General features: G+C 36.8%; 1 protein-coding gene across 1 annotated transcript in view; it reads right to left on the bottom strand.

Moving 5' to 3' along the window:
- Positions 1–2,038: 2,038 nt before the first annotated feature.
- The window catches only part of IGF1 (insulin like growth factor 1), an 80,712-nt gene continuing 71,377 nt past the window's right edge, over positions 2,039–11,373 (bottom strand). Inside the window, exon 4 of the mRNA XM_055575269.1 lies at positions 2,039–11,327. Coding sequence (XP_055431244.1) covers positions 11,268–11,327 — 60 coding nt within the window. The 3' untranslated portion in view covers positions 2,039–11,267. The remainder of the gene's footprint in view (positions 11,328–11,373) is intronic.

The raw sequence follows: 11,373 nt of genomic DNA, 5'->3' as shown, positions 1-11,373 counted from the left end.
AGTTATGACCAACCTAGACAGCATATTAAAGAGCAGAGACATTACTTTGCCAACAGAGGTCCGTCTAGTCAAGGCTATGGTTTTTCCAGTGGTCATGTATGGATGTGAGAGTTGGACTGTGAAGAAAGCTGAGGGTCGAAGAATTGATGCTTTTGATCTGTGGTGTTGGAGAAGACTCTTGAGAGTCCCCTGGACTGCAAGGAGATCCAACCAGTCCATCCTAAAGGAGATCAATCCTGGGTGTTCATTGGTAAGAGTGATTTTGAAGCTGAAACTCCAATACTTTGGCCACCTGATGTGAAGAGCTGACTCGTTGGAAAAGACCCTGATGCTGGGAAAGCTTGAGGGCAGGAGGAGAAGGGGATGACAGAGGATGAGATGGCTGGATGGCATCACCGACTCAATGAACATGGGTTTAGGTGAACTCCGGGAGTTGGTGGTGGACAGGGAGGCCTGGTGTGCTGCAGTTCATGGGGTTGCAAAGAGTCAGACATGACTGAGTGAATGAACTGAACTGAACTGATTAGTTAAGGTCCAGAGAGGGAAGCTGAAATGATTCTAGGTATCTTAATCAGAGGATATTTAATACAGGTGATGGGAGAAATAAGTAGTTATATAAGAGAAGGGAGTCAGTCCAGAGATCAACATCATCAGGAAGTCACTGCCGTCTCTAGAACTGGGGAGACACAGAGAGGAAGTCATATTCCCATCTGAGAAAAGCCGTGAATGGATTTAGGTCTACCTGGGGGACAGTGTGCTGCTCCAAGTGGGAGGCAGAGCCTGCAATTACTGCTGAAGATGCTACTTGAAGCAGAGGAAAAGGGAGGAAACACGCTGGCTTCTTCCTTCTTCCTGATCTCTCTTGCTGTTAGTGCCTCCTGTTAGCCAAACCTACCTGGAAATCAGAGAAACAGGAGCTAGAAAATGTAGCTCCTTGTGAAACAGAGCAGATAAATAGAACGTTGGGAAATGGATATGAGAGCAAATAGATGAACATCCAGTACATTCTAGCATAAATATATATTAAATTATTTCACTGTATCTTTTACTACTGCAGTGAAGACTAGAGATACCAGAAAAGAACTTTTCAATATTAACTAAGAGAATGGCTCAGATGGTAAAGAATCTGCCTGCAATGCAAGAGACCCAAGTTCAGTCTCTGGGTCGGGAAGATTCTCTGGAGAAGGAAATGGTTACCCACTTCAGTATTCTTGCCTGGAGAATTCCACGCCCAGAGGAGCCTGGCGGGCTACTGTCCATGGGGTCGCAGAGAGTCAGACCTGACTCAGCAACTAATACTTTCACTTTCACTTCAGGAAAGGAATGGAAATGTTTCCATTTCCAAAAGATCTTTAAAAGAGAGAGAGACAGAAAAAACAAAAAAATAGGGAGAGAATATTGGTCCTGGAGTAACCCTATCTGAATATTTTAGATTCTAGAAAAGTGGCTGAATTAGAAGATCTGGGCCAAATAAGGTGTGAGAGTACAATCCTGAGTATGATTTCTGCCTCTCTTACTGCTGTCTCCTTCCCTCTCTAGGGGGGCACCTTCTCCATCTCTGTTTGTCTATCACATCCTTTAGACACTTACACTCGAGTTCTGTGTTTGTAGGATGGAATGGAGGATTCAGCCACAGCACTTATGTAGAGAAGTTGCTGTGAATACAGACTATGAATCCCCCAAATTTCCATTTGAAGAGCCTCTCCCCAGTGTTCCCTCAAGTGGAGGAGTTTGGGGACTAGTGGGAGCCACTGACTTCAATAAATGCAGTAGAGTTAGAAAGTCATAGGACAGTTACTTACTCTTAACTTACCTGGTAGTAACCATTATAAAGAGAAACCTCCCTTCTAGGCCACATTTCCGACCTTGCTTGAAATCCAAGGTCAAATTTTACTTCTGATGTATTGCTGCTATTGTCTCAAATCCAATTTACATATGTTTCTGTTTTCACTGATTGCTTTATTCTTTTCCAAATCATCTCATCCCATCACAGGGTGAAGGAAAGAACATTTAGAAAACAGATGTTGTATTAACCATAACCATTATCCTTTATTGGACCCCAAAGAGGTTTATCTCTATCCATAAACAGGTGAGGGAGATACAAGCTTTCAGCTCAGCTCTACACTTTTAATGCCTCACTGGGAAGAAGGCAAAGGCTCTGCCATCCATCTGTCATCATGACTCAGGTAGGATCATAATTGTTGTATTCAGCCCTATCATACCCAAAGCTCCCCTTTTTATAGCAAACATTTTATGATATACTCTTTAATATCCCAAAGTGAAATTCATAGATAATACATACACAAGTTCAACAAAAATAAAAGTGATGCCTGAACTGTAATATAAAGTAGAATGAAAACAGTTTGTAGCAAAATAACATGCATTGCAAAACAGAAATGCTAAGGCTCAACTCTATTAGAAAACATAGTGAAGTGGTCAGATATTCACCCCATGTGGAAAATTATGAACATGACAGCTGTAAGAGGACTGATACAGGTAGAAAATGAAGAGATTCAAATAGCACAATTAGCATTGCCATTAATGATGCTTTTTCTGGAACAGTGGACAATGCTTGATAAAGTTACAAATGAAATAAGTTACCACCTTCCACTTAGTTCTCAATGGTAGCATTCCTGGAAAATTCAATTTATGTTAAAATCATGCTTAGGTAATTATAAATAGGTTTATCATCTGCATGAAGAGTCTGGAACTCTAACCTCTGCCCAATAAATATCCATAATACCCCCTAATCATTGTGATTGACAACCCCAAATATCTCTCAACATTTCCCAAATGCCATCTAGGGCTAGAACTATACCCACTGGGAATCCCTAGAGTGGGATAACTAAGGCCTTTTAGAAGGTCAGGGATATAGAAACTAGGAGCATGGACTCTGGGAGTCCATGTTTTTGTCTGTGGAAGCCTTGCTTCAACCATGTTTCTTGAGACCTCACTGACTTTGACAAACCATCACGAGAACAATAGGTGCACTGTTGCCAGAGCTCTTGGGCAAGATTCTTTGTGATCAGTTTCTAGTTTTACTTTTTTAGAAAGAGTTTATTTCTGAATTATGTAAGGACTCAAGACATACCTTTCCTGGCTGAGACTGATTTACCCTTGGGTATTACATGCCTGATGGAAGGGCTATCACAAAACGACACTGGGACGTGGACTGTAGAGGAATGGCCTAAAGGTTAAAAGCCCGGTTAGATATATTGATTATTGAGCAGAAATGCTGATTCATCTTAAGTTCATATTCAAAAATAGTTTATCTCTCAAACATCCAATTAGCTCTATTTCTGCCTCATAAAACCAAATATGAACAAAAATGTATCAGTGTATAGAATTGTCTTTGCATCTGGATTGGGGCATGAATGATGAAGTAGTGAAAGCACATGTTTTGATGTCTTCAAACCCAGCTTCAAGGCTGCTCTGCCTGTCTCTGACTTTGAGCAAGTTAAATAATGTCTTTGAACCTCCATTTCCTCATGTGTATAATAGGGCTCATAATAGTGCCAGACTCATAGGGTTTTTATAAAGACTAATGATAAAATATAGGTGAACTACTTAGTGTAGTGACTGATCCATAGTTAGTGCTCAGAAAATATTAACCATTGTTGGGGTGGTGATAATTTATCACTCACACAGATCTTATAAGAAGGAAAAATATAATTTTTAAAAAGAGACTACAATTTGACCTTGATGATCTTGAAAGAAGACAATTCTTTGGGGACAGAATTGCTCTTTTGTTTAGGAAAGAAACAACTTTGGGGCACATGCAGTGATAAAAGGTGAGCTGGCCTGCCCCAGTTCCCACTATGGGCAAAGCTGTGGTGGAGAACTGTAGTAGAATTTTCTTGCAAGTTCTTTCAAGGGGAGAAGATGAAGGGTTGGAAAGGAAGTAATTTCTGAGAGAGTTTGCAGAAGAGCGGAAGGGAACTTACTAAGATAACAGTTATGTTTGATGTCTTTCTGCCCTCTTACTTCACCATCCATAAAACTTCTAATGAAAAGGCTGTACCTAGATGAGCCACACACGTCACATGCTGTACACAATGCACGTAGACGCTTATGGTCACAGGAGGCACGGTTCTGAGCACAAGCCGAATGAGGAAGTTTAGTCCTCGCTTTGGTCCTCGGAAGAACCATGGAGACTCTGAGTGAATGAAATTGGGTGTAAAGGTGAGCCCCATGTGGGAAAATGATACAGGAAACTTTAGTAATATTATTAGTTCCTTAAAATCAAGTTCCAAACTTGTGATCCTTTTTTACATTTAGGTAAATTTTCCAATAATTCATGGAGGGTTTAAGTAAAGGGAAACAGAATGAGATGCTTTCAAACAACAAGAGGGAAATTATCAATACTAATTTCCACCTGGTGCTTCCACAAATGCTACTGTGAGCTTGATATTCACAGTGTCTATTCAGTAAAGAATGAGATTTATTGAAACAAAAATTCAGTGTTGAGAGATCACATTCTTATAACATCTCTCCATATGGGAGTGTATTAAATGCTGCTTGTATATTATGTACCCTGCGTGATAGAAAAGTTTTTCCGAAATGCTTTGTGTCATGGGATATAACTCACTGTTGGATTACAGTGAGTGGGATGGCTTACTTAAACTGCTTTATTGTTAATGCATCTATCGTACAATTCATACATCTCTTACATAGTTTGTATAAGTTCTTTGAAACATTTATTTTTAAATATAACCTGTAAATTTTGTAAGATATCTCCATTCTGGGTGTATGATTAGTTTTATTTTCTGGGTAAGTTTTCATGTTTTATTTGCTGCAATGATCTTAATAAAAATGCTACATTACAATATAATTCTTAAGGAATGACACATTATACCAACATTGTCCAAAAGAACTAATTAATCAAACATGATTAATTTTAATATAATTACTAAAGAAAGATATATCATTTTATTATGACGCTCTAGCCATACATTTTCAAAATATGCTTATTAAACAGTAAATGTCAGATAATGATTCAGTTAGTTACATTTTTAGAAGTCATTAGGATCGATATTCCTCTGCCATAAATGAATTGAATAATAATTTCAAATACAGAGTTAATTTAATAAAAAATATGTTTTGAACTAAGACAGATATAATGAATAATAACCAATCATTTTCTGGTTTCAGAGTAGCAGGGAAGATTAATTCAGTGTCTGTAAGTTTCCTTATCACACTTGGCCTATAAATGTGATAAAAACAAATGAAGCAAAACACATGAAGTAATCCCAGGTTTCAGCTTCATTAGCTCTTTCAGCAAAAAGAGATCAGACATAGTACTTGGGGCCTTTGTATAAACTGAATACAAGCTGCATGATGTTTGAAAGTTTTTGATATTTGAATAGACATTTTAATAATACACAGACACAGATAAGAGATGTGAGTAGGTGGCTTGAGGTTTCAGAGTCCCTCCTGCAGTGTGTTTAGCAGCAGGTACAAGATAAATATCCAAAAAAAATCAGATTAAGGGATTAACAGTAGTGATTTTGCTATGGGTAAGTGAGCGGGGCCAGTGGGTGGTTTGGAAGGGATTTTTGAGTTCTTCTTTCATTTTTCCTACTTTTACATCAGTGCATTTAGGCCTGGGCAATTAAAAAAAAGGCATATCCTAAGGAGAGTGAAGGCCATTTGAAGGTGACAGGTGAGATTCAGCAGGGGTTAAATAGGAGAAACTATATCTTAATTTACATTTCAATTGGGCAGTGACATTCGAACTTTTGTGTTCTCTTTTTAAGTGGTTTTTTTCTTGAAAGACCTTATCAATGACAGCTGAAGAATGGGGAGAAATGGGGACCATGTTTAAGATCAATGTGGCTTCATAAATTAAGAAAACAGGTGAAATGTATGTTTTGAAAGAGGTCCCTTTCATTTCAGGGTTTCAGTTTGGTCAGTCCTCTACAAAATTTTGAGACAGATACTAAATGAATAAGGACTAAGAGGAAAAAAAGAGTTTCAAAACTTCCCTGGGCCTCTGTCTCATCTATGAGAGGTTCTCTACAAAAAGTATTGCTCCAGATAGGATTTGCTTGTTTAAATTTGTATCTTTATCCTGTACCACACGCACTTAAAGCTCAGACAGTCATCTCATCTCCTTTTTTTTTAAATAGAAATCACACAAAAAAGATATCTATGTATCAGTTTCTAATACCTAACAGAAAAGTCTTTTAAAATATTAACATAGCAATAAGCAAATATGTACTATAGGATTAAACACTAGCATCAAAAACAAACAAACAACCCAAAACAAAGAACCAACAAAATTTTCTCTTGTTTTTTGCCCCTTTCAGATTTTGGAGTTTATGAGCATTGCAGGAGAGGGGCATGAAGAATCACACTTATTTTATTTTAAAAATTTAAAATAAATGATGCCATAATGATGCATAAATCAGATTATTCTTTCAAAAACATCGATGGGAAAGCCCAGGTAATTTGAAGGGAAATGCTCTTTCTAATGAAGAGAGCCAAATAGGATCTGTCTCTAATAAATTAGTACAATCTTTTAAGATTAAAAATAGCAAACACATTTTTAAATAGTCTGATTATAGCTTCAACAAGTCAAACATACATTTCTATCTAGCCTATAGTTTTAAAAAGTCAGTCTATGTGGGTTTAACTTATCATCCCTTATTCCAATATAAAAAAAGAAGAAAAAAACAAGTCATTTTTGAACATTAAGATATTCATAAAGACTGTATAAAGTAAAAAACAAAAACAAAAAAATCTTCACAGATTGTTAGCCATCTCTTTCAACGATTTCTCATAAATTCTTCTCTGTCCTTATCAGTAGATAACCCCCATCTCAGAAGGAAATACTTTCCAACACTTCCCAATGAGATCAGTGATTGCTTTTATGAGAGCTACTGCTCTTTGAGATGTTTAGGTAAAGGGAGAATATCTTCTATTAAACCAGTCGACGCCAAAGAACTACTCAAGGGGGATGTGGCAGAAGCTATTTTTAGCAGGTGATCTATGCATTTTTCTCTTTGTTTTTATTTTCTCCACTTGCTGAGTATGTTTTAGAGCAGAGAGCACACACACACACACACACACACACACACACACACAAAGCAATGAGTAACTCAATCATCTTTTCAGTTCTGCCATTTGCCTATAAGGTCTTTTTTCTTTTTTCTTTCCCTTTTATGCTCCATGCTCCTGAATCAAAGTGTTCAGATTGGATAATATATTGCTAATTTTGTTGAGTTTGAGAGCCAACAAAACAATGGAGCCTTCTAACTTAAAACAATTTTCATCTTCTGCCTTTGCACCCCCAAACTCACAATTTGGTGAACAGTACACTACTTGCAAGTGATAAAAAGTTGAAAGGTGGTGGTGACTAGACCTAATGCTATTTTCTTATGCCATCTAGCTATAGAATTGTTGTTTTCATACTTTAAAAAAATATGTCTATGCTTTCTTTTTTTTCTTTTTTTCTTTTTTTTTAGTCAAGTACTTTCTTAAAGAAACATTAGCACCACATTGGCATAGCTGGCCAAACAATAAATGGGAAAGCAAAATGTGCTACATCTTCCATTTTAAAGCATTCTCCCAAGTGCATAAACTAGTAACAGAAACCCTGAAGCCACAGTGCATGAGATGGTTTCATCTACACAAACATTGACATTCCAAGGAGGGGAAGGATCCTCAAGGGACACCAGGCCTTTTTTTTTTTTCCAAAGATTTTTCAAGGAAGTGATTTCTTCTCAATATTCCATTGGACTCTTAGGATGAGTGTGTGTGTGTGTGTGTGAGTAGGGTGAGTATTGGGAGAGTTTTTCCTTATCTCTAGATGAGTGGATTCTGATGGAAAGATGCTTTCACTTTTTTAGTGGGTCTTCCTCATTTTAAAATGTTCGAAAAATACAATTATACTATTTGAGGAATTGGGAATGGACATTTGACCTAGGTATTCAGTGTTGTCAATTAAACTGGAAATCAACCCATAAATTGAAAGCTCACTCTTACACGTATTTATAGTTCTTTTGTAAATATCTTGATATTGCCTTATCTTAAAATTCTAAAGTAAAGCTTAAAAATTGAGTTGTAAGATTTTATGTGCTTCCTTCTGTCAATACTGGGTCATTCTGCTGTACTATATAGTGATCAGCTGGCTTTTGGAGTTGACAGCAATTTGACTTCTAGTTTTAAATCATTTGAAAATAAGATAGAGGGTTAGCATAATTAGCTAATTTTTAATTAGCTGATTTATGATACAGTTGAATAGGACTATGTGTTAGAAAAAATTAAGAAAAGTAATACGGCTTTCCATATTTAAGCTTTCCTCACTGGGATATTTTTGGTTATGAATAGAATTATTAGTGAATCAAATAAGTCAATAGACACTCTTAGAATTAACATATTCACCTATGTCTGGAAACATATAAGTTTGTAGAAGGTTGCATGTAACATGTTATTGGTAGTCAGTAATTTTAAAAGATATACACTAGGAATAAGAAATAAAAATCAAAAGTGCCATTTTGGGAAAATGGATCCATTATCTCAATCCACAGAACCCATATATCTAGAAAACAGATGAAGAGCAAAACCACCTATGGTTTCTTTTACATTGTCCACAGTGATCAGAACATAGCTCAGCATGCTGGAGGTGCTGAATTCAAATAACACTGTGGACTGAGGTTAAAATACCCGTTGGCTGAAAGGGACATCCATTAAAGAGGCCTCTTTTTGCATAAGTTTGGAGATACAAGAAATCTGTTTTTTTCTGGCCTCTGAACCTTGAGGTGAACCAGAGGGATGAAAATTAAAGATGCTATTTTTGTTTTGCATGTACACTCTCCAAGAATAAAAGGGATATAATTTACATGAAATAATCAAGTCTGGTTGCTTTTTACCAAAAAATTCTAAGGCAGATAAAAAGATATGAATGATGAATGATTTGTTGTTTTAGTAAGAAAACCTTGATATATAGACAGGAAATATTTTTCTAGGTCAGCATGGACTTGTTCTTATCATTGGGTTTTCTTGATACCAATTTTCAATTGAATGGATAAGATACATCCACGGAGGACTAGAAGCCACTCTTCTAAGCAGACATGAGTTATGAGCTAGAAAATTTCTAGCTGTGAAAGAAACTTTTGTCTCTCAATTTGCAACTCTAGTTAAGCATATTTTTGTCAAAAAAAATTTTTTAAATATATGTTTATGGATATACTTCCAAGGATAGAACAAAATACATTCAGGAAAGTAAATTTGTTACTTTTTATTAGTTTTTATTTCAGCATTTGAAATCTTGGGCTTAAAGAGAAGAAATAACTGTGGCTTTCAAAGTGAATAGTCTCATTTATGATATTAAAATAAGTATTATTAGATTTGGTTTCCCAAGTGGCTCTGTGGTAAAGAATCTGCCTGCCAAGCAGAAGATGTGGGTTCGATCCCTGGGTTGGGAAGATCCCCTGGAGGAGGTAATGGCAAACCCACTCCAGTATTCTTGCCTGGGAAATCCCATGGACAGAGAAGCCTGGTGGGCTATGGTCCATGGGGTCGCAAAAGAGTAGGACTGATTGAGCGATTAAACAACAACAAATTATTCAATTATTAGTAAATGCCTGGAAGAGTCAGAACGTGCTAACAAAAGGAGTAACCATCCTTTCACTTATAGAAATCTTTGTTTTTCTCCTTTCTTTTCCTTTCTCCATTTTCACTTTATATTTATAAATCCAAATGCAGAATTCAAAATCAAATTGTAGATTCAAATGTTTCTAAGTTATTTTGAAAAGTGTTTTAAAAGAGATTGAACTGTTAGCTTTTCACAGTTAGTTGGATAGCCTCACTGACAAGAACTGGCATGTCAAGAACATTCAGCTTATCAATTTTCTAGCTATACTGAATGGGTTGTTTATAGAATTCTTTGCATCCTAGCAACTCAAGGGCTCTGATCTTGATGCCCTCATAGCAACTCAGGATAAAAATCTGGAGCTTTATCTTTTTAATCCTCATACCACCCCTGTGAGGTAGGTAGATTACATATTGCCCCCATTTTGCAGATGAGGAAACTGAGGCACAGAGAGGTGAAGTGACTTGCCCAAGGTCACACAGTGGTGAGTCCGTGGCAGAGTCGTCAGATGTTTGTTTCTTCAGCGAGAATAAGAAACCAGGATTATTAAATTCCTAGCCTTCTGCTTTTTTCTACTCCTCTCTGGACTCGCCAATCAAATTTGTATCAGTGGACTTTGTGTCTTATTTTTCTTGGAAGGCATAATTGGGGAGCTTTTCCTTCCCAAATGTTTGAGTTTTGAGTACCCTTCCCCTCTGTGTCACCTTTGGCTCCAGGCTTCCTCTTTAGTTTTGCTTTCACCTTTTACCGTTTTGGCCAGACTCTTTCATATAACAAACTACAAAATAGCACCATTGTACTAAAAAACAGAGTTTTACATACTGTTTGATATATCTTGTATTATTGATATGCTAAATTTACATAGTGCTCTATATGGAAGAAATAAAAAGAGAGAAGTACTGATCAGGTCACACACTAACTCATCTCTTGAAGGAACCATTCAGAGTTTGAGACTTTCTATGCTTAAAACATACACCTAAAATGATTGGCCTCAAAGTTGTAACTACTTGCATTTTTTAGCAAGATGTGGAAAAAATAAAGCTTTGTGTCTAAAATAAATGCATCCAACTTATATTTGGTACAAATGCCACAGATGGAATCTTGTGGGTTAAAAACTGGTGTGCTACTTAACTGCTTGCTGCTGCTGTTTAGGAGGCCAAATTCAGCAAATATAAAGGTGATGGAGAAGGGAGTGGGATAGAGGAACAAGATTATCAGACACTGTAAAACAAACAGCCTGTGTTGCGTAGAAAGAAGTGCAAATAAAAAAATTAATAAACCACTTAGACAAGCCTGCTGAATGAATGTCTCTAGCAGCCAAGATTCAGAGATAAATTTAGTGCAACTGGATCTATACAACACCCATGCATTTGTGGCTCTTGAGAGGCAGGGACTAAGATCTATATATATATTTTCTCTATAGAACATTATTGATAAAGGATCAACAGCAATCTACCAACTCCAGGGTCATTTTTGCAAGGTGCAAAGCTTTGAACAATCACTCCTAAAGACAATGTTGGAATGTTTACTTATTTCATTGGGGGAAATGCCCATCTTTTGAAATGTTATCAAACTTATTTTTGGTAGGTCTTCTGGTGTTTAACAGGTAACTCGTGCAGAGCGAAGGATCCTGCCGGTGGCATGTCATTCTTCACTCTTTAGGAAGGTCTTCCTACATTCTGTAGTTCTTGTTTCCTGCACTCCCTCTACTTGTGTTCTTCAAATGTACTTCCTAAAAATAAGGGAGAAAAAGTGACATTAATTTGATGAATTTTTAT

The sequence above is a fragment of the Bubalus kerabau genome, chromosome 1 (assembly GCF_029407905.1).
Source record: "Bubalus kerabau isolate K-KA32 ecotype Philippines breed swamp buffalo chromosome 1, PCC_UOA_SB_1v2, whole genome shotgun sequence".
NCBI classification, from domain to species: Eukaryota; Metazoa; Chordata; class Mammalia; order Artiodactyla; family Bovidae; genus Bubalus; species Bubalus kerabau.
The sequence above is the reverse complement of the archived record's forward strand: the minus strand, read 5'-3'. Positions and strand labels throughout refer to the sequence as shown.